At 39.7% G+C, this 24175-nt stretch overlaps 1 protein-coding gene across 4 annotated transcripts; it reads right to left on the bottom strand.

Moving 5' to 3' along the window:
- Positions 1 to 3796: 3796 nt before the first annotated feature.
- Positions 3797 to 24175, bottom strand: dyrk2 (dual-specificity tyrosine-(Y)-phosphorylation regulated kinase 2). 4 transcript variants are annotated; one of them, XM_042402625.1, is made up of 7 exons: positions 23130 to 24175; positions 13838 to 13941; positions 9116 to 9458; positions 8481 to 8644; positions 6512 to 6901; positions 6305 to 6395; positions 3797 to 5883 (listed from the first exon to the last, which is right to left on the bottom strand). In XM_042402625.1, exons 1-7 carry the CDS (start codon positions 23167 to 23169, stop codon positions 5240 to 5242), a joined length of 1776 nt encoding a protein of 591 aa, XP_042258559.1. In that variant the 5' UTR covers positions 23170 to 24175; the 3' UTR covers positions 3797 to 5239. The 4 variants fall into 4 exon arrangements, with proteins under 4 accessions (XP_042258559.1, XP_042258561.1, XP_042258558.1 ...); XM_042402627.1 differs by lacking the exon at positions 23130 to 24175 and adding an exon at positions 22473 to 22662; XM_042402624.1 differs by lacking the exon at positions 23130 to 24175 and adding an exon at positions 15326 to 15719.

Below are 24175 nucleotides of genomic sequence, written 5' to 3'. Positions count from 1 at the left end.
CTGTTTCCTGTCTAGGTCCAGGAGAGGGCGGGGCTTACCCTGAGATGGGCGGAGCAGGTAGTGTCTGTGTGTTTTACATTTTCAGTTTCTTCTGTGCATTACGTCGTCGTCGTTGTCGTCCACCTCCTGTGTGCTACATTACATCACAGTTGCCAGGCCGACGGCACACACGACCATGGTCATCCTCCTCCTATTCCTAGTCCTCTTCATCCTCGTCCAGGTGTGACTCGACTTTTAGTGGGTGGAGCCAAACTGCAGAGTGTGTTCAGATACAGTTGTGTGTGTACATACGAGTGTTTGGGTGAGGGAACAAGCTTTAAAAAAAAAAAAAAACAACAACAAAGAAAACTTCTCATAACATTGCACATACAAACTGCTACATACAACTCACACACACACACACACACACACACACGCACACACACACATTCAAGTATACGGTATAAACTGCACATCATAGTAAATATGTAGATTAGATTAATAAATATTAATTAAAGTGTAGTAAATAAATAAGAAGCATCTTCTACACCCCCCACCCACACATCACATTAGATTGATAGATGATTTTTTACCAATACTGACCTCTGATCAATATCTATCACTGGTCAGTCAATACTCCACTGCTCGTCTATACATCATTTTAACTGGTTATTTTTATGTTTTGGCTCTATTTTACTTGTTTATTTTTTTTTATTTCATACTATTTCAATCTGTATCTCAGTTGTGTTACTTTGAACACTTTATACAAGAATCAAGCTTGTTTGATAGTTTGGGACCAGTCACACCAGTAAGTAGCGGTGATATCTTCATAAAATGTTGAGATTACAGACGATTTTTATCTTTGAAAACACGCACACACATTGGAGGTGCGAGGACAATTCAATGCAAGTCCATCAGAATTAAAAAATGTCGCATAACTCTTCTCCAGTAAAGTCTACATTTTGAAGGGTCCGCTGGATTATGCTTGTTCTAAAAGATAAGGAACGCTTTTAAGACATTTTAGGGAATATATCAGACAAAGTATTACTCGAACTGGTGGTGATGGATATGCAATAAAAAAAATAATAAAAATTGAGAGATACAAGAGATTTCAGTATACTATGTTTTGAAAAATTAGTTTAAAAGAAAGCAGAATTTGTTTCTTTGTATTGAAAAATTAAGATTCAGTCTTTATGTGAATTGATGTGATGTTCTTCAGAAAAAAAAAAGTACCTTTTTTTGTAATTTTTTTTATTTAACTGAAATTGTTTCTTTTGTTCTTTTGTGTTTTATAACTGGAACCGGAATCTAGCCTGGTCTTTTGTTACCGAAATGCTCCACATTTTAATAGATTGTTGGTTCGAATTAGCTCTTTTGCAACCTACAAATTGCTCCATAAATTAAGATTACAATATTATATCATGATATTAATACAGTACCAGTCAAAACCTTCCCAATCCCTTGAATGAGAAAGCGTGTCCAAACTTTTGACTGGTACTGGATACAGTAACCACGGAGATTAATGTATTTTTGAAATACCTGAAAAATCAGGGTTCTTCATCATAACATTGATGTGGAAAACCAACATTTCCATACATCAGTTCTGCTCATTGACTTGTATTATTGTTCATAAGGTCTTAATACACAGAGATATTAAGGGGACAGACCATGATATAAACGGTATCGCAGGGTATCTGAAGATGAATTCATATTGTCTAAAGGTATATTTAGTTATATCGTCCACGTTTTTGTGAAGCACACGCAATTACAAAAATACTCACGAAATTTTTTAGCTGGGGATATCAGCTTTCAGGAAGCATTATTGTGTACATATGATGTTGAAAATCTAATTAATGTAGATAGTTTACTGCAATTTAAGTACATGTAAACACTATATTAGATGAATGAACACATTTAAGCTCATATTCACTCTTGTGGGCAATTTATCATAGCCTGCATATCTTTGGACTGTGGGAGTAAAGCCATGTAGCCACCACAACATTCTGCTAACCAGCTCAAGAAACATTTACTGTAACTAGGGAAGCAACTAATGATTATTTTCATTATCGATTAATTGTTCGGTCTATGAAAGGTCAGTAAATACTGAAAAACGTCCATTAAAATATCCCCACAGACCAAGTTGACGTCTTCTGATGTCTTGTTTCGTCCGACCAGTCTTAACAGTCCAAAACTCAAAGATTTTGAGTTTACTATCATGTTAACAAAGATCGTACATTTGAGAAGCTGGAAGCAGCAAATGTTTGGTATTTTTGTTTAAAAAAATAATAAGAAAAGACTAAAATGAGCGATCAAAATCGTTGCAGCTCTAGATTTAACTGGTACCACAACTGATTGCAACCTATGTGGCAGGTTTGTACACATGCTGGTGTGACTGGACCCTTTTTTATTAATATTAATTTTTTTCATGTTTTAGTGGCGACATTTAGTGACTATTTAAACTCTCTCTCTGTGAGCTAAGTCTTCATGAGGCGTTCAAACCCAGAAGGACATATTTCTACATATTGCTGATCCCTCCAGACTAACCCCGCAGTAACACAGAGTTACAGTTTGTAGTCCTGAAATGTGACTGACGACACACTTCTCTGTACTGGTTACCTTCAGGCTATCGCTGCTTCATCTTACAAAAAAAAAGTTTATCAGCTGTCATATACAAATGTCTTTTATTATTCCAGACACAGACTTCTTCTATCCTGTAGACTGTTTTAATCGAGGATGTAACGCTGCTCTCAGAGAGTTACTGTGTTTTCCAAACAGCCAGAAGGAAGACACATTCAGTTCTCTATGCTATGTTGCCTGTTCCTCCCAATTTAACTGTCATCTGAACAAATACTGCTCTATGCTATGACATTAAAAGGACATATTTGCTGTCATGTGGTGGCTTAAACCCTTTTTTTCTAAAGCCTGGAATTTTTACTAGCATAGTAAAAATGAATTTGACATAAAAATTATAATTTTTTTTGTTCCTCACAATATAGATTAATTGATAAAAGGAATTATTTAAAATGGCTATTCCTAAAATACAGTCTGTAAAATGCTACTAAAATTCAGATTTCAGGAAGCAAGACTTGAGTTAGGGCATCACAGCTTTCTGATCTTATCTTTTCATGATGACTGGCCAAATATAAATTGTACAGGTACCCTATTTTCTCTAATAGTGGTCGGGGCATTTATTTACCTCAACTGCAGATAGTACCAGGATTTTATCGGAAGCAGGCTTATATTAGAGAGAGGCCTTTATTTCTAATTTCCTCTGTTTAACAAGTATATTTGCTCATATTTTAGTGCAAAGCCTTCTTGTTTTCTGATCTGCTTCCATTTGCTGTTAAAATTTTGTTATTGCATTATGGTAATATGGTAATCTACTTAAGTTCTAGTGCTTGAGTTCAACCCGGAACGTTTTAGCAGAGAACCACTTAGCTGCAGCATGCAGGTAGCATACTCATGGATATATGCTCGTATTAAAATATGCGCTGTTATCTCCCTATTTAAAAGGATATCACGTCCCCTCCTTCCCCCCCTCCTCTCTGACTGTCGGCTTTGAGTGAAAATAGCAGGTATATTGTTGAATTTATTAAATTAAGTGGTGGAATATAGCCTACATTGGAGCACTCTGCAAATACTCATAGAGCTTGAGTTACATCAAGGTAACTACTATTTAACTGGCATACACATTATATAACAGGCAACACACTTGCCATTATTGGAGACCCAGCTATTAATTGAATACCGGCCACTATTAGAGAAAATATGGTATATCTATAACCTGATTTTGCTTTTATTTAATGCTCTAATCTTCTGTTTGCTGTTTCAGGTGATACAGCAGCCACATTGTTTTTTCTCTTTTCAAACAGAAAATACTTAAGTTTCTAAAATTCACTTTTTTTTTTTTTTTAATATCAGAGCCCTTTGATTTGAACGTTATTTATAACTTGTCCATAAAACTGCCTTCAGTCCACCTTCCTCTCTTTTCACAGCTCCTTCAGCTGCCATTTTGTGTCCTTAATAATTACATCTGTTTAATTAAATAGGGAACAAAATGGTGCTATTTATCTCGACCCAAACATACTACTCTTCTTGTTTTTATTTCTTTCTTTGCCTCTATTTTGTCTGCTTACCTTCTGAAAACACTTAAAAACTCTAAATCTGAGAAGTTACATGAAATCATTCTGTCTGTGCTTTGTAAGGCCGGGCAGTGGAGAGCTAACAGGCTATGGCTAAAAAAAAGGCTAAGGCTAGCCACCAGACTGCCAAAAAAAAGGCAAATAGTGAGCCAGCTATAGCTAGCTGACTGATTCAAAGTTTGCTAGGCTAACTGCTAGCCAGTTAAAAGGTAAACGACAGCTACGCACAAACAGATAGCTGTCTAACAACTAACCAGTGCTAATTAGCCAGTTAACAGTTAGCCAAAGCTCAGGCACAGAGCTAACAGGTAGTTGGTTCAGTTAGGGTAGCTGGATTTGATTTCTTTTTTGAATATGGGGTCATTTAAGTAAAAAAATAATGACAAATGACCACCAACATTCCCCAAACTGACACATAACACAAAAATTAGTTGTTTCATAGTGATACATAACAAAGACTATCAAGCTAGTCTTTGCTGTAGTCAGAAAATCATGACCTTAGAATTATAAAGATATATCTGACTTATTTGTCAGTTAGCAGGGTCTACTGTTGTCTCCCAGATATAACCTTGTAATACTAAGTCATAAACAGTTTTTGGTATTTAATCAATTAATTGACTTTTAGCTAAGTTATATAAATTATGTGTTAAAAACATAAAAAAGCCTTGTTCCCTCCATCAGCACCATGTATTTCTGATTAAGATGTGTTTGGAGCTACAGAGTGTTGTGGTGTGTTTTGATTGTCTGAGCAGCTCAACAGTCTGTTTAAATGTTAATGTGGTCACTTCTCGCTGCTCACATTATAAACCAACTGCTGTCGTTTTCAGACAGGACTGAGAATTTGAGGAGTCTGAATGCACCACAATTTATCGTCATCGGTTTTCCTTCAGCTCACTTACATGAACACATCCCAGCCTGGCCCTTCTGCTCATTTTACCACCCCAATGCCAAGTTTCCATGACCGCATTTGTCCTGAACGCACCCCAACGCTGTGAAAACCAGCTTTAAAAAAACCAAATGCTCTTCAAAACTGGGCAAACCAGTTTTATTCAGGTCCAGCTGGTTGCCCACGGTTGCTTGTCTCGTTTCCCACCACAGCAAGCGGGGTGCGTTCACTCTCAGCTGACCAACTTTGGCAGAACCGTCCTAGGTTGGATGTTTCCGTTGGCGTCGGTGATTGCTGCCAAGTTAGTCCTGGTTTTGGAGGAGGAGGATGTTGTGGTTGTGGAGGTTGTCGCGAGTTTGGAGATGGAGGTGATGGCGCCGTCGGTGGTTCCCCTTTTGGACGAGGAGGTCTTCTCCCCCGTGGTGGTTCCTGCCGGCGGTTTGGGGAGTCGCCTCCTCAGCCACGGGTGGCGCAGCGCCTGACTGGGCGTCATCCTGAGCGCCGGGTCCCACTCCAGACACTGTTTGAGGAAGTCCAGGAACAGTGGGTCATCACAGCCCTTCAGTGCTGCACTCCAGTCCTTGCTGCCCGGCGGGCCGCGTACCTTCCCCCGACGCGAGCGCCCGCCATTCAGCACAGTGGTGCCGTCGGGCAGTGTCGTAACAGTGCAGTACCGCGGGTAGCCTTTGGATGACACAAAGTTCTTTGCTCGCTTGGAGGCGTCAAGGAGCTTCTGACTGGGCATGCCCAGTAGCTCGATGATGCAGGCCAGCTGATCTGCTTCATCTTCACCCGGCAACAGCGGGTAACCGGTCAGCAGCTCAGCCAGGATGCAACCCAGAGACCACATGTCGATAGGCATCCCATACCTGGAGCCTGGAGGACAGAGCAGAGGCCAACCAGTCAACATCCAGGAAAAAAAATAATCTAATTATTTTCTTTATCAATTAATCTATCCATTATTATTTTGATTCACTATAAAAAAAATGTGAAAACAAGAAAATACATAATTTACAGTAAATATCAAAACAAATTCCAAAACTGATGTTGATTAATTTTCTGTCATTCCACTCATTGATTAATGGATTAATAGTTGAATTGGAGATCTGTATTGTCTAATGCAACTTTGACAAAAAATCTAAAGTTGTCTAAATGTTTAATGTGATTAATTATCATCTGCTGCAAGTATTAAGTCTCTACAAGTTGATTTTTATGGCTGAAATGAGCTGAAACCTGTGACTAACACCAAACCAAACTGCTGCTTTCAGTTTTCCTTCATGTTCCTTCATTTTCTTACCTAGAATGACCTCTGGCGCTCTGTAGAACCTGGACTGGATGTAGGTATAAACTCTCTGATGTTCGTAACAGCTGGAACCAAAATCTATGACCTGGAGACAAACAGACAGAGAGAAAACAAGAAGTTTCATACATGAAATAACGCGCCTCTAGCAGCTTTTAGTGGCTTTTTTAGAAGATGTTTCTGCAGACTGAGGTGTTGTTTCACCTTGATTCCGCTGCGTCCCTGCTGCTTGAGTAAAATGTTCTCGGGCTTGAGGTCGCAGTGGATGATGCGGTTCTTGTGCAGCGAGTCCAGACACTGCAGGATGGAGTGGGCGAACTTCCTGACCAGCGGGAGGCTGAAGCCCTGGAACTTGTTCTTCTTGATGAGCTCGTACAGGTTCATACTGAGCAGCTCGAAGGTCATGCAGATGTGGTTTCGGAAGGTGAAGTTCTCCAGCATGTGGATGACGTTCATGCTCGAGTCTTTGTCCTGTTTCCTCAGGTGCTCCAGGATGCGGATCTCCTCCGCCGCCTGCCGGTGGAACCGCTTCTCGTTGCGGACCATCTTCAGAGCCACGTGGCTCTGAGACTTGTGGTCGAAGGCCTTCACCACCTGCAGGGAGAGGAATAAACAATGCTCTGATTTAGGGATGGGCATTTGACGAAATTTCCTTAATCGATCATTTGGAAAATTAATGATCAATTATCGATTTATCTTTTTTTTTTATATGCATTAAAAATGCCTATGGCAGAAAATATTAAAGAAAGCATGTTTTTCCTCAATGAAATCTTTATTCCAAGAAGAAATTATAGACCAACACCAGTCCTCTTATACAAGGCAGTTAAACTGTTAAACAGAAAACAAAACACTAGCTCCTCCGTGCTAACACTGAGGTGATGGTAGGTTGAGAGGAGGAAGAGGATTCATTAACCAGTGTCAGGTGTACGTTGTTCAAGTGGTACATCACTGAGGTCATTGTTGTGTTGTGGGTATACACGGCATTGCAATGTTTACAATGAGCTTCGTTGTTTTTTAGCTCAAAATGGTCCCAAACCAAACTTCACCTTGCTCTCTTCATGTTTACTTTCGTCTAATTCCTACGGCAGCCCGCCGGCAACTGAGTATTCATTTTCCCTCTTGAATTTAAATTGCGCCCCCAGCTGGTTGCAGCACGTAGTGAAATTCATTGCAACTTCAAGACACATACATACATAACATACTTTGATACGAACGTTAAATCGATTTAAGTCCACGTGATCGAAAAAATTCTTAATGATCAATTATCGATTATCGATTAATCATGCCCATCCCTACTCTGATTAGTCTTTCATCTATTAGACACAGAGGATACTCACTACGATGAGCTGATAGAGGAGAAAACAACAAGTGGTGGTTCACAGTTTGTGATGTGGAGTCAAAAAACAAAAGAGTGTGACAGAGAACTTTTAGTGTTTGTATGGATAAACGTTATATATCACGCTACTGTATTGGTCCATATTTTATGGAGTCATCTCATATTCGAGGGCGTGACAATTACATGTTCATAAGATGAGAGATTCTTTTTTTTAATGGAGGGTACCTACAGAGAGTGTTGCATTATGGGTTGTTAGTAGTCTTATTGTTGCTAGGCAAGTGAGTTTCTTTAAGTCTCTTTACATTGTTTTTCAGTCAGTCAGCGTTTAGTTTGTCCGGTTTAACCTGCAGGAGTTTCAGATGGCTCATGTAAAAAATGCTTTTTTTTTTTGTGAAGGTGACCTGACATCCATGTTAAGATCATGAGGCGATGTTGGAAATGTAAAAAGATTGTGAAACTGAAAGTATAACTTGTTTTAAAGGTTTTCATAAAAGCAGTATTAGTGGTGGTAGTCCTGGAAGAGTTAAAAATCAAGCTAGAAACCGAGGTGTTATCCTAGATTCAGAACTAAACTTCAGTAGTCACATTAAAATCAATAACAAGATCAGCCTTCTACCATCTTAAGAATGTCACAAGGATCAGATACTTGATGTCAAAGCAACAGAAAGAGAAACTTGCAGATGCTTTCATTCCTAGCAGGCTGGACAAGACAGCGATCAGACACATTCAACTCATCCAGGATGCTGCTGGGTTGAAATTCGCTATATAAATAAACTTGCCTTGCCTAGTCGCAGTTAGCAGCAGTAGTAGTTAAGTAGTTCATTAAAACAGTCGTACCTGTCCAAAGCTGCCCTTGCCGATGACCTTCAGGACTTCGTAGCGGTATGCGATGTGGTCATGTGGGACGTGGATGTAGGATCCCTGATCATCGTCATAGCCGCCGTTGTTGGCTCCGCCCATGACTCCTGACCTCTTCTTAGCATTTGGACCAACAAAATACACTGGAGAAAGGGGAAAGAATAAGATTAATCAAATATCCGTTGTTTACAATACCGTCAATAGAGGCTAACAATCTGTTTTATTTTATCTTGGGTCATTTTAACGGGTGTGGTGATTATGGATTGTACCCCAACGACTACAGATAATTCTAGGGCTGCAACTAATGATAATTTTAATTTTTGTTTAATTTGTTTTTGTCTTAATTAATCAATTTCGTCTATAAAATATAAATGTCCCATCATGTCCCCGAGGTAACATCAAATGTCTTGTCTTGTCTGACCAACAGTCCAAAACTCAAAAATATTCTACTTGCTACCATAGAAAACAAGAGTAAAGCATTAATTCCTCAAAATTAAGGCGTTAGAATGAGGGAACATTGAGATCTTTGTCTGTTGATCAACTTATCGATGAATGAATTAATTCTTTCAGCTCTAAATTATTGGTTTGTCATTATCAATATTAAACCCACTCACCCTCAGGGTAGCTGAAAACCTCGTGGTGTTCGAACGACGACATTTTGGCCATGAACTGCTTCATGGACTGCTCCGGCGTCAGCGCGGTAGGCTTTGGCTTGCTGTCCGCGGACTTGTTAGAGGCAGCGCTGCCCTGGCGGCAGTGATGGGGGCCATCTGAGGCCGAGGTCTGGCGGTCCGGCAGGGGCAGGCCTGGCCGGGTGGAGCTGAGTGGTGCCAGGCCGTTGGGCTGGGAGGTCAGGACCGGACGCTTGTTGGTGTTCTCCTCATACAGCTGGGTGACGTGGACCTGCGACTGCGACGATAGCTGGACAGCGTCCGACATGGTGGCTTTAGAGCCTCCCTGAAGAAAAACACACAAAGATGTCAGATGAGAGAAAGCCCGGGCATCATCTGGAAGCAACAGATTACATTCACTACAGTTACTGCACTTGTACAGTTTTGGATATTTTTCAGTAATTTATTATTTGTTATATCTTTTAAGTATAATATAATTTTAGATTTCACTCGAAGGACCATCCGGGTGGTTTTGTCAAGTTCAACTTCATCTCTTCAACTTCAATTAACAGTTCAAATGCTTTCAGTGCTTAGAAGTCGACCAACATTTCAGTTGTTTTTAAGGCTTAAACCGCTGATTGCTAACCAGGGGTACTTTTGCAGTTGAAAGGGGGTATGTGGAAATATTGTGGAGTAGCTCTACTACTATGAAAAACACGAAAATATGATTAGATTTTAGGCTGTAACACCTGCCCACCACATGTTGCAAACGAGAGCGCATGAAAACGAGTTACCAAAGCAAGCAGAAAAGTCTGTTAGCTAAAACTAATGGATAAATGGTTGGAATAGCTCAAATGAATGCATGAAAGGTTGTAATAACTTTTGGTAATTGATAAATAATTGAAATAGTTATCTAAAACTAATGGATAAATTAAAATGTTGCTGAAATGTCTGACTTCTATCACTCAAAGTGGTAGTGATACAAATGCAATATCCAGTTTAAAACAATGACGGGTGGTGTTGATGACGTGATAGTTGAGTTCAGACCAGCTGTTTCAGACAAAGGTTTGGAACCACACTGACTGACATTTCAGTTGCTTTCATCTCTTACGCTTCGACTGACATTTTAGAAATTATAATGGACCATTTTCACCATTTTCAGACTTATTATAGACAAAGAAAAGGGGCGAGGGACACCTATAAACTGACATGTGAGTAGGAGACAAAAGACGACGAAGCTCGCCTGACTGAAGTGCAGCTATTTAATAAATTCACCATACTAAGTGACTAACTAAAGATGTTTATCTTTTAGTAAGCAGTTCAACAGCTGATTCTCAAAGCAGATGTCAGAGCGTCCTTGAATGCATCAACAGGAGAGACTTTTCTCCACCATATGGATCCTGGAAGATATCAGGGGTAAAAATGTGGATAATTCATGCTCATAAATTAATGTTCGTACTGTCTGACTGTGACTGATGGACAAATAAACAGACACACTCTCTCTCTCTCATTCTGTCTCTTTGTCTCTCGCTCTGTGAGTCACTCCCTGTTGCTGTGGTGACCAGCACACCTGGGTCCTTTCAGATAACAGAGGTGCGTTTGGTTTCGGTGTGTACACACACACACACACACACACACACAGCTCAGTTCAAAGACCTAATGATAATAATGTGAGTTAGTGCTGGCCAATGAATTGATATCACGATTGAGACTAGATAACGTCTTAGATTTTGGATATTGTAATATAGTGATATGGTAGAAGTGTCTTTTCCTGGTTTTAAAGGCTGCGTTACAGTCAGGTGATGTAACTGTCTGAACTCACCAGACTGTTTAGCTGTTCTATTATTCACCTTTACCCACTTAGTCATTATATCCACATTACTCATGATCATTTATCAAAAATCTCATTGTGTAGGTATTTTGTGAGGGGAACTGTGGTGTAAAAATAAGGAAGTGAATCAAGAGATGAAATCGAAACAATAACACACCCACACACACACACGCTAGCATGAGTATGTGTTGTCAGTAGTTTCAGTGACATCTGAGAGCAAAATGTTTGGCTCTGTTGACTCCTCCCTCACCTGGCAACACCTTGAGAAACAAACATTTGTACTTCTATACTTGTGAGGACCATCACTGACATAATGCAGTCCCCAACCTCAGACTGAACTCGAATCCATCTCTAAACCCTAAAACCACGTTGGAACCGTCAATCAGTCCTTTTGAAGGTCTGTCCCGAATTCTTTCAAAAAAATGTCCTCAATCCCAAGATCTAAATGTCCAATTGGTCCTCACAAAGACACACATACAAGTACACACACACACACACACAAATAAATCAACTCTGTGTTTTTGTCTTGCTATGTGCAAAAATCATTATAATGTCAATTATTTTGGAGATTAACTGTTTGGTCAGTTTGGTCAAATCATGAAAAAACCCACCACCATTCCCAGCACAGATGTCTTGTTTGTTTTTCAAAATCCAAAGATATTCAGCAAATCTTCACATTTAATCTTCATATCACATGTTTATTAACATCAATTATTTATCAAAACACGCATATCATTTTTCTGTCTATCACCTTATCAATTAACAGACTAATTGTCCCAGCTCTAATAGTTACACCCCCTCGCCCCCACACTGGACTGTGTAGTTGCAGCCTGAACTATGACTATGAGTACAACTATCATTATTAATAGTTTACAACACCACTGCTGCAGCTACTCATGTTTATATTACAGATATTCTGGGGTTTCCTCCTTAAATTGGTTATTGGATATCATAAAATCTCATCTGGCCTAGACAATAAACCGTAGCCTCACTCGATAAATATGCATCTAACGTTTTTCTCTGGAAGTTAATATTACAAGACACAAAAGCATCTACTATAATATGCTACTGCAAACCTTGCTATTGCTAACAGTAGAAGTGATATAATAAAAAGCAACGATACCACTCCGAGGATGGTGTCGGTTCCTTTATACCATTAGTCCTGTGTGTGTGTGTGTGTGTGTGTGTGTGTGTGTGTGTGTGTGTGTGTCCTTCACACCAGCCTATAAACCAATCAGCTGTTTAAAGCATCCCGGAGCAGCGGGCTATTATTAGCCACGTGGCTACAGCTGACCGTTCCAGAGAACTGCTGCTCAGGCTCATTGCTTCACAGAGCTAACAGCCGGCTAACACGCTAACAGCAGCTCGCTGCTCAAACTATGGTTTACTTCAGTCAGCGTGGTTCTGATACAGTGTTGGGTTGACATTTTATATCCAAACACATGACGATTAGTCAAACTGATACACCAACAGTTTGAAACGTAGAGTCTGATGCCTCCAGAAATGGTTGAATGAATTAAATTAAATGGTTAGCATCAACAGCAAGCACAGCAAGTGATCAGAGGAATCAAGCAAACACAATTTTCCTATTAGTGTAAATAAAACTCTCAGCTGCACAAAGGAAGCACATGTAAGTCAGGGACTGATTTAGTTTACTGATGTTTGTCAGCTGATGCTCGATTTTCCAACTGAGAGCCCACAAAATAAACACGCAAGCACAAAAGACACAAACACATATTTATGTTTACACATAAAACAATTCAGTTTTGATATTGATACAATATTTAATTGAGTTTGAGTTTATCAAGTAAATGTTTTCTTTATTCTCATTTTCTTTAAGCTCAGTCTCTCAGTGAACTAATCATGTGAAAATGGCAAAGAAGAGACTCACTACATTGTATTTCAGTATGTAATATGTAAGTTTAAAATGCAAGTTATGGGTAATTATGAAATATCAAGACTTTCATTTGAATGTTTAAAATACTGTGTGTTAACGAGAAGCAGTTTTCTTCTCGTGCTGTAGATGTGATGCAGTGATTGAACGAGCCGGTCAGACATCAGTGCCAATTCAGTATCTGAGTTTGTCGTTTTACTTTGGAGAATATAAACACATTTTTTTTCCATTTAACAAAATTTGAGAAACTACTCAAAGCATCAGTGTTAAATAAAGAACTTTGCCTGAAATCTAAAGTTACAAAAGTTATCCATATTAGATCAGGAACTACTTGACAATGAACTTTGGATACTTGACAGTTTTTCATACTGTGGACACTTGTCAGTCAAAGCAGGAAAATAACAAGAATAATATAACTGAGCAACTGAACACAACACTGACACATCATCAGCTTTACAGTTGATATGTTGAACTTGTTAGCAAACAGTTGCTTATTTCCACATCCAGCAGTTACGGAGCAACATTATCATTCATGTGGAGTCGTGTTTCTGTCCATCTGGTGAATGTAAGTCCAATATTCACTCTCTTTTAGCTCTGTTTTTGCTCTCTACCAACTCCTGAGGGAAATATCTGGCTCTTTAGCTGCCAAATGCTCCACTATGTTCACCAGCTAGTCTACAGCTAACTGTGTCTGTGGCTTTTTAGAGATTTTTCTCTGAAAACAGCTGCCTGCCGTGGCCCAAAACGACACTATGAGAGCGCTGAGAGTGAACCAAAACAGTAAAGTTGCAGCCGGACAGATAAACAATGAGCTGAAACTCACTATAAAGCTCCGTAAAGCCGAGAGGAGCTGCAGAGTCACTGATAGGTTCGTTGCTACAAGTTACGCACAACACATGTGACACACAGTCTGTGATGAAACGTGATGAATTGATGAACTCAGCATGTGGTAAATAAATGACAGTAAAGTCTAATAATACGTGTGAGTGTGTGTTTGTACCGTCAGGGGGTTGTGGTTGATGTTGCGAAGCGGCGGCAGGGCGATGGGTGACGTTGTCTGAGAGCCGCTGTGACCAGGAGAGTAGACCGGCTCGCCCACTTTGCCTGAGAGACAAAAAACAAAAGAGATTTTGTTGAATTCTCATTCAAACAAGAAGATCAATATCAGTTGAACCGATGCAGAAACAGAAACGTAAACAGAGGATGTCGTAGTTTTAGCAGCAGTTAGCGTCGGAGCTACTTGTTGTGACTGAACGCAGCATCTCTGAAGTCCTGTCCTCGCAGTGAGGTTGCCAGGTTTGAACTCTACACTTAGTAGTGATGTTATACCGCGAGCAGAGTATAGCCCTTTCAAAGTACAAGATGTATCGATGCCTCTCTTTAACATACCGAATATCACATGACACGACCGCCGCCAAAACAGCTTCTTATGTAAGTCACGTATTCGGAACATGTGTCTGTGAATCTCTCCAATAACATAAAGGTGGGTCCTTCCACACTGGTGGAGGAGATGTTTACACTGACAGGAAGCTAGAAAGCCGATCGGTTTTAGATTCAGTATGTTTAGAAATGAACAGACAGAGAGAGAGACATATGGATAGGAGCGGCCTTTTTATGACGAATTATCAGTCAACTCGCATTTTGTGAGTCGAATCATTGCCTTTTTTTAGGTCGACACAGAGTAATGCAGGATAACAACATTACAGGCTGTAAACTTTAACAGTCTTGTCTCAAAATTACCTATAAATACATAATTGTGAGGGAAACTGAGGACAGTGTGACTCAGAGCAGGCCCACTCTCAGCTCCGGTGTTGAAGTCGACAAAAACAAAGTGATTCCCAACTGAAGGTTCAGTCTGAGTCGGTCGTACACGTCAGGAGCAAATTTAGGAAAAAACAAACAAAAAAAACAACAAGTTTGAAATATATTTTGTATAATTTCCTGTTTCCTTGTTAGCAGTGGTGCTACAACATTAGAGCCATAAGTTTTCAACGATATAAACCAATCAACTAATCTATTAATCTAGAAAGTAATCTTGCTGCAGCCCTACAAAGTGTACAGTAACTATGTGGAACTGAGCAGACGTCTTCATGTCTTGTTTTGTCCATCAGTTGTAAATCATTAAATCGTCACATTTGAAAAGCTGAAACCGGCCAATGTTTGGCATTTTTGCATAAAAATGGATTAAAACTATTATTCAGTTATCAAAATAACTGACTAATCATTGCAGCTCTAGTTGGCTCAGTCTCTGTTTGAGTAGACGGATGGAAACATACTGAGCGGTTGTTAAGTTGGTCACTGTATGAACCGTGACCTGATGTCTGGAGGAACATCTGACCTGAACAGTCTTAAACAGCCTTGGACCGGGCTGACCGGGGCTGCGGTGACCTGGAGTCCGTCTGCAGGCTGCGCAGGTCCTGCAGGTTGACTCGGTATAAGGAGGATGAAGGTTTTAATATAGTCTGATAATCCCCAATACACCACCTACCTCTCTCTACCTCGCTCACCTCTTGTGTCTCTCTCTCTCTCTGCAGTTTCACCTCCTTTAATGGCAACATAACAACAGCAGCAACACAAGACAGGTCAAAGGTCAGAGGTCACAGGAGACCACTATCTTAATACTGAGGGTTAAAAAGTGTTGACTGGCTTTGCTGTTCCTGTGGTTTCCTGTATTTCCCAGTAAAAACAGCAGAATGAAACGGGGCAACATCCAGAAAACCAAACTTGTCACGACACTTTGAGTCCACTGATGCTGCCTTATTTCATTCTGAGCTCATCTCGTTTTTAGGACAAATACTTCACCACATTATGGGTCATTGGTGGATCAGAGAGCTGAGAGTGAAAATCCAAGAAGCTAAGAAGCAGCAGACTAGAAATGCAACATAGTCGACAGAAAATTAATCTGTTAACTCAACATTAAGTATTTGATAATCAATTCATCGCTTTGGGTTAATTTTTTTTAAGAAAAAAAGAAACAAATTCTCTGATTCCAGCTTCTCAAATGTGAATATTTTCTGGTTAAATGACAGTAAATTGAATATATTTGGGTTGTCGACTGTCAGTCGGGACAAAGAAAAGACAACTGAGGTTGCAGCTTGAGTTGTGGGTAGAGCTCTTACTAACGATTATTTTCATTATTGATTAATGATGTTGAAACATGTGGATGAAGTCCAGGATGCAACTTCAAATGTTTCGTTTTGGTCCACAACAGTCCAGAGCCCGAAGATATTTTGTTTCCTGTCATAGAGGACTAAAGAAACTAGAAAATATTCACTCATTCAGTCATATGTGAGAAGCTGGAATCAGAGAATTTGCACTTCTTTCTTTAAAAAAAATGACTACAAACGATTAATCGATTATCAAAATAGTTGTTAGTTGACAACTAATCGGTTAATTGGCTAATCGTTGCAGCTCTAGCTGTGGGAAACTGATCAACTAATCAATTAATCAAGAAAATAACTGTCAGACTGGTTAGTTGCAGTCTTGCAGTGATGACCTAAAGGTTAGAGAAGCAAGCTTGTGACCTGTCACCAGTTCAATCCCTGGACTGGAGAATAAGCGCCCTCCCTCATTACCACCACTGAGGTGCCCTTGAGCAAGGCCCTTAACCCCCCCCCCCCCCCCCCCCCCCCCAACTGCTCCAGTGGACTGTGGTGGTTATACTGGGCAGCTTCCAGGAGTGAATGTGTGTAACTGCATGAATGATAATCAGGGCGTTCCTGCGAAGAGAGAGAGAGAGAGGCTTCCTCTCAGTGAAATAAATAAAGGTCATGCATCCGTCTCTTTCTAAAGACGCATACGTCATCTTTACTATCAGTGTGAAAGTAGCTTCTCCGGGGTCTGTCAATGTGAAACTGAATGAGATGTTTTGTTTTTTTCTTTCTCGACTGACAGCAGGAACGCAGCTCCAGTGATTTCAACACACATACGATCGCACAGAACACGCTGTTGTTGTCCTTATCTGATCGGTTCAACCGTCGACGACTGATCTGCTGTATGTGGGTGAGGGAGCAGCATGAGAGCTCGTAAAGACAATAAAAACCTTTGTCTTGATCATAGTCCGTGCATGTAGGTAGAGCTGACACAACTAGTCCATTAGAAAATTATTTTGATAACAGCTTAATTGCTAAGTCATACCTTCTTAATTGTCTTTTCTTTGTCATACATAGTAGTGAACTGAATATCTTTGGCTTTTAGACTGTTGGTCAGACATAATAAGCAACCTAAAGATCTTGGTTTCAGGAAACTGTGATGACATTTAATAGACCGAGCAATTAATTGATTAATTGACAAAATCTATGTAAATCTGTGTAATAACAATAATGTTGTGAATAATTGTTAGCTACTTCGTTAAACTGCTAAAGTGCACAAAATATTCTTCTTCTGGTATTTCTGGCTGCTTCCTAACAGCATCAGAAACATACTTTCTTTGCTTATAGTTGATGCACATCAGCATGTCTACATCTGCCGTTACTTTACAGTTACTGCAGTTGGATATGAGCTAAACTAAATGTTTTGGAGATCACTGACACATTTTTTTCTGATATTGCGGCTGCTGGAAATATGTCAACGTGATGCGACGACGTCTGCGACTGGCCGGTCATCCACCGGAGGAATAAACCGATATAAAACCAGCGCATGCAGACGGAGACTTTGTTGCTGCTGTCCAGGTCTTGGCGGCTTCCTGTGTTCGTGCAGCGATGTGCAGGTTCAAGCGGACAGATGGTCTCTGCTGCTGCTCTCTGCCTCTAATCTGAACACTCGCTGTAATCCTGCTAATGAGGACGACTCGGAGACACAAACCACATTTAACAACTGTACAGATCCACGCTGCCAACATGCTGTAAAACTAGTACGTGACAAAAAAACTACCGCTACAGTACTCGCAAACAATACCGCGCCTGACGTGCATCGTTACTGTAATCAGCTGCCGACACAGCACAAACACAATGCAACCTCTGATGCATCTTCACTGCAATCCTGCTAACGAGTAGAGGCTCAAACCAATAATCTATATCACAATACATTCTGATGCTGTCTGTTGCAATTTTATCAATGCACAGGCACTTCTTCTTCCTCTCCTGCAGACTACAGCTGAAACGATTGATCATTTTTACTTATTTAATTGAGTATATTATAGTGTAGCACACCAAATATACCCAACAAAACAAAACCTCCAGTTAAACTAGAGCTCGACCAATAAATCATGGCTGATATTATCATAAAATATCGGCTTATTACAAACATATTGATCATTGGTCAGTGTATGTGTTGGAAGATATGCAAGAGTAGATATGTAGTGTAGTCAATAGCAGCACTGAATGTTTTACTTTTAATTGGCAGATTTGAAGGAACCTTTTTTTTTATAAGAAAAATAATTACCAGTAGGGCTGCAATTAACCATTACTTTCATCATCGATTAATTTGTTTATTTGTTGTTATTGTTAACATTGTTTTTCTCCATAAACTGATTAGTTGTTTGGTCCATAAAATGTCAGTGAAAGGTGAAAAATGGAAATCACCGTTTCCCAAAGCCCAAGGTGACGTCCTTAAATGTTGTTTTGTTCCGACCGACAGTTGACAACTCAAAGATATTCAGTTTACTGTCATAGAGACTAAAGAAACCAGAAAATAGTCACATTTAAGAAGCTGGAATCAAAGAATTTGGGTATTTTTTCTTGAAAAAGTGACTCAAAACAATTATTCGATTATCAAAATACTTCTTTCTGTCCATCGACTAATCATTGCAGCTCTTATTACCAGCCAATATCACATGATTGTATTGTTAATATGGCCTCATTAGGCTCTAATTTACATCATCTATGGAGTTTCCTGCCGGCCTCTCAGCCCTTCAGCAGCTCTACAGTGTGTAACCATAATGTGCTTTAACTCTACAGTACATACTGATAATGTACCAGGGATCTATATCTGAGAGAACATACAGTATTCCATGCTGCGAGCCTGATGGATGCATACTAACAGAGTGGAACAGCAGCGTGCTGAATGTGAACTCGACACCGCGCTGAAAATGCCAGAGCGCCGGCGAGCACGCTCGGCATGCTGCTCGACAGGACGAGTGGGAAAATCTGCAGCAACGTGACCGCACACATGCAGCGCTGGGACGCCCAGCAGGGTCACAAACTAACAGAGGTGCTGAGGAAACAAAAAACAAAAAAAAAAAACTGGAAATTACAGATGCAAAGACAAAAGGCTCCCTTTTTTTTTTTTTTACTTTTCTACCTGCTGACATTTTTACTTTTGTCCCTCATGGGTCACTGTAGGTGACTTTATTTGGATCCCAGTTGCATACTCTACTAATTCTAGCAACATTTTTGCACTGTAGTGAGTTCACGCTGTAAAAACAACTACACTGAGTATGATTAGAAGGTCAATATCAGTTCATTTTAAAGGCCTCAGTATGGTTCAAACAAAGTGCCGGTCAAATCGTCAAACAGTGTCTGAAATGCCCTTTTCGATGGCAGATTTGCAGAAGTTGCATCCGATAATTTTTGTAATTTTCCCCAAACAGGAAATCCAACAACCATGTTACAAAGTGCTGCACAAAAGGCAGCAAATCGACAACTTATAAAATCATTATTTATTATAAAACACACAAAACAAATCCTAGTAATGTTAGATAAAACAAAAAAAACAGTAAGCAGGGTTTGAATTTGACCCGAGCGCAGCATCATGAATGCCTTTGAAGAAACCGTCCATAAAAAGTGCACCATCTACGTTTTACTGCGTCAGGACTACAAAGACAACCAAAACATCATTTAAACTAGTTCCTTTGAAGCACACTGAAAAAAAAAATCACTGTAATTTGTGGCGAATGTTGTAGTGGACACAGATATAGAGAGGCCGCTCACAGCTGGACAAAAGTCAAAAATTGTTGGACGGCGGTCAAATGCTTCTGGAGACAAAAAAAAACATCCACTTATAAATCATCAGTGGAAAAACATTATTAATGTGTGAAAGTTTAGAAATCGGCTGTATTGTTCCAAAGTCACAGTTTCATTGACTATATATATTACACGCACACATATAACGTACGCTTTCTGCTTTATAGTATGAAACTGGGATCCAAAACGGAGCACGACTGAAAAAGCAGCCTGAAGCAGCACAAACTGTCACCACACAGCCTGCAGGGAAAAAAACACTGCTCTACAAAGACAAATCAGTGATGAACTGGTTATAAAACCGCCAATATGATGAATGCATACAGTAAAATAAGAGGGATTAAAGATAGAGATTGCAGACAGTGATTTGCACAGGATCCCTGCACACTGCTATTACAAAACAAACTTCAATATGACAAACAGGATATCATCAGCCCCTAAAAACTACTATAAAAATGACGAGACGATGACGAGCATTAATGTTGACATAATCGGCTAATTGCCAGTGTTTACATTAACGTGACTATATTTATGTCTACACACTGACGCTGCCGTGCAAACACTGGGCTTGTAACCACAAAGCTACCTGTTTACATTAAGATAATCAGCATCCAGACTCCACTAACGCTGATACTGAAGCCGGCTAACGGTAGAATGGAAGTAGCCGCACTGCTAATTGAAGGCCTGTAATAGCAGCCTGTGTTTAAAGTGATATTCAAAGGTCTTGCAGGGGGGGCTTGTAGTGACCATGTGGCTACTTAACGATGTAGAGTAAAACCTATCATTTTCAGCCGGAGGAAATGTGATACACTAGACTGAACAGCTAAGAATGTTTACAACAATATTCAATGAATCCGTAATATTTAGTCTTGAATACTTTCTGTGATCACACCTTGTTGTAATTAAATGATCCACCAGATTATGTATGTTATTACAGCTACTTTAGCCCAACCAATTTGAAAGTTAAAACATCTGTCAACTCATATTTACAGCTGCAACAACTAGTCGATTAATCAATGGCCAGCATATTAATCTAATTGTTTCATCCATTTTTTGAGCAAAAATACCAAACATTTGCTGGTTCTAGCCAGATGCGCCATTTTTCTCTGTTTTTCAAACTGAGTATCAGACAAAACAAGACATTTGAAGGCATCATTTTATAGGCTAAAATGATTAATCAAGAAGATAATTGGCAGATGAATTGCTAATGGAAGTAATCGTTAGCTGTAGCCCTGCTCATATTCACTGTTTTAAGAATAAACAGGATCTCCTTAAGTGTTTTATAATGTCGGTGAGCCACCTCACCTGAAACAAAGACCATCCCTGCTAAGATAACTGAAAATAAAAACAGGCTTATAAAACAAAACTGACCTTAAACTGAACATAGCGACTAGAACTGCGGTGCTATCTCACACAGCTAACCCTACGGAGCCCAGATAGAGGCCACGGAGAAAAACAATAACTAATTTGTGCTCTCAGTTTAACTGAATTCCCCCGCAAGTAAGTCACACGTCCGGCGTACACCCTCACTATGGACCGCTTGGATTTAAGTACGTTTATTTTTATCTTGGACTACAGTGTGTAGATATACTTAAAGCACAACACTGTGTTATCCTTGACATCCCTTATAATATCCCGTAGAATACATTTATAAACATACTGTACGGGATAATGGACCTTTTTGCCAAAAACACTTTCATGCTCCTGCGGACGTTATCCAGTTCATAAAAACTCAGCTTCAGGGTTGTTGACATAAATATGTTTACAGTATATTTTATATTCTATTAATACATCCATGGTTGTGGAGCGCTTCCCGGCTGCCTTGGATCTAGCTTGGATCAGTAAGTGACGTTACAGGGGAAATGTCGTCTTTGTTCTTCAAACTTCTGGCTGACTGAATGCTTTCGGTTCCCTTTAAAAGAGGGGAAGATGCAAAATAGATAGATCGAGAGCGCAAAGTAGTTATTTCTTTCTGCATTCCCCCTTCTGGTCTACGGTAAGAATCACGATTTTTTTCTTCCGCAACCGAAGGTGCCTGAAATACTTCCTCCAAGCATGAATTACTAAACCGAGAGCACAAACTTGTTTGTTTTTCTCCATAGCCCCACCCGGGCTCCGTAAGAATCACCTAACATTGTCTATGGGGAAAAATGAGTGCCATTTTTACTTCCGTAACCAAATGTGCCAGAAATATCTCCTCCGAGCACAAATTAGTCATTTCTTTCTCCATTGCCCATCCTGCTCTCCTTAAGAATCACATAACATTCCACAAAACAGGAAAAATGAATGCGATTTTTACTTCAGTAACCAAAAGGTGCCCAAAATATCTCCTCCCAATTCACAACTTTACAGTTTAATTACATGGCAACTCTCTGTAACTAAAGAAACTTTACTTTTACATTAATATTTACATTTGAATTTATAGATATCATTATAGAATTCTATGAACAGGAATTAGCCTATAAAACTTCCAGAGAATAAAATAATGTCCTCTAATGGTATTTACAGTGACATTAGCCGTTTATAAAGCTATAACACAATCACTCCCAACAGTTTCAGGTTAACACAAATCTACAGCAACCACTTTAACATTCATGTTTCAGTTTTAAGAGCCCATTTTGTGTTTCTTAAGCTAGTTAAATGAGAAAAATGTCTCATTCTTGTCTATTTTAGTGCTGACAGCAAGAAAAAAAGACATTATACAGACGTTAAAATACCAAAGTGGAACCAACTGACCTCTGACTGAACTGAACCGAAGCTTTATTTCTGTCTGCCGAGTTGAAGGCCGAAAATTACCCAGCAACCGAAAAAAACACACAAAACACCACCGAATACCATATCTAGCTAACGCCACACACACACACACCGGATACACCGAGAAATACGTTAAAGACGCCAAACACAGTAACAGAGATGCTTTAAAAGGCTTTACAAACAGTCAAAATCAGAAATAATCAGGCAGTAAACAAGAGCAGGGGAAACCTGTTTCTTTACTGCTGCTGTCACATCTCATCTGCTGGTTAGCTAGCTAAAAATAAACCTGACAGACAAGAGAAAGAAGACGTCTGAAGCTGCTTTCACGTTTATTCCTTTTTACCGGTTTAGTTTCTACCGTTAAGATAACGTCGCAGCTTCCCTTCTGTCTCCATTTTTATGAGATTACAGTTAATTTAATGAGCACTAAAGGGCGAGTCAGGGTCTGTTTCTATCCTGCCAGATAGCTAGCAGAGCCCTGCAGCCCTTCCCTCAGTGTTTTCCTCCGTTTCTGACTCATTATACTCTCATTTACGCCGGATTAAAGGGAGGTTAGCGGAAGCGGACAGTCAGCGGTGTGTCTCCGCTTGACTGGCCGGGCTCAGGCGCCCTTTGGCCGGCTACAGAGGCTGTGCTCACCCGTCGGGAGGACCGAGGCTCCGGGCTTCTTGGTTAACATGGCGGCCGCTCCTCTCCTCTGGACACAGATAGACAGGACGCCTCCTCTTCCTCCATGTGCAGCTCCTCCTCTTCCTCCTCCTACTCCTCCTCTTCCTCCTCCTCCTCTTTCTAATCCCCTGTAAAAAGATAGAGGGGCTTATTGGAGTCAGGTTAGGATTTACTTATTGAACAGGGTCACAGATTTATAACGTACGGAGCCATTAAAGACAAGATAATTTGCCATAAATTCATGTGTGTGAACCACTTAACCCTTAATTAATGACTTGTCATAATTTATAACTGCAGGCCTGATGACTAATCAGTGACTATCAGGTAATTATTCACTATTTACAGCATCAGCAGCTAGAAGACAACAAAGGTAATATGTTCAAAGGTTGAATGTTTCAGTGGGATAAAGTAAAACATCTGTAATAATACCACTTTCATATTACCACAAACTGTTATAAAAAAGTTTTTTGAACAGGCTGTAAAATGCTGAGACTGCATTCACACTGCACAGGCTTTGCGTTTTGTACCTGAACAAGGAAGTAGACCTTCATAAATCATCATCATAAATGATTAGCAATCATTAATAAAGGGTTTAATGTTTCACACTCTCTATTAAGTCATCAGGTCTGCAGTTATAAATGATTATAAGCTATTCATAAAGGGTTAGTGTTTCACATGTTCTAAGTCATCATCAGGTCTGCTGTATATATACTTATTAGGTCATTAATGAAAATAATTTAACTCTGCAGTTATAAATGTTGACAAACTGTTAATGAATGGATTTTCGTCTGTATGCCCTTTCTTTCTTCCTTTATGTGCAAGTCTAGCAAAACATGCAGCCTGCATTACAAGTTGGCAGGTTGACGCGTACAAATTTATAGTAAATTATCACCTTTTATGACTTTAGGGGCCCCGCAATAATGACATCAGCAATGACATTGTTACTTCAGCTATCAAATTGTCCTTGTGTTGTCCTTTGATGTGGGAGTTATTATTTATTCATTTCTTAAATTATG

Source organism: Thunnus maccoyii, chromosome 23, assembly GCF_910596095.1.
Source record: "Thunnus maccoyii chromosome 23, fThuMac1.1, whole genome shotgun sequence".
NCBI classification, from domain to species: domain Eukaryota; kingdom Metazoa; phylum Chordata; class Actinopteri; order Scombriformes; family Scombridae; genus Thunnus; species Thunnus maccoyii.
Note: the sequence above shows the minus strand (reverse complement) of the source record. Positions and strands in the feature narration are given on the sequence as shown.

Bases quoted from the DNA above. Each gene is read 5' to 3' on its own strand.
- dyrk2 (XM_042402624.1), bottom strand. From the start codon at position 15,395: ATGTTGCCATTAAAGGAGGTGAAACTGCAGAGAGAGAGAGAGACACAA. The intron at 6,902-8,480 runs GTACGACTGTTT...CTCTCCCTGCAG, and splicing joins GCAAGGGCAGCTTTGGACAG to GTGGTGAAGGCCTTCGACCA. The intron at 6,396-6,511 runs GTGAAACAACAC...GTTTGTCTCCAG, and splicing joins AGGGACGCAGCGGAATCAAG to GTCATAGATTTTGGTTCCAG.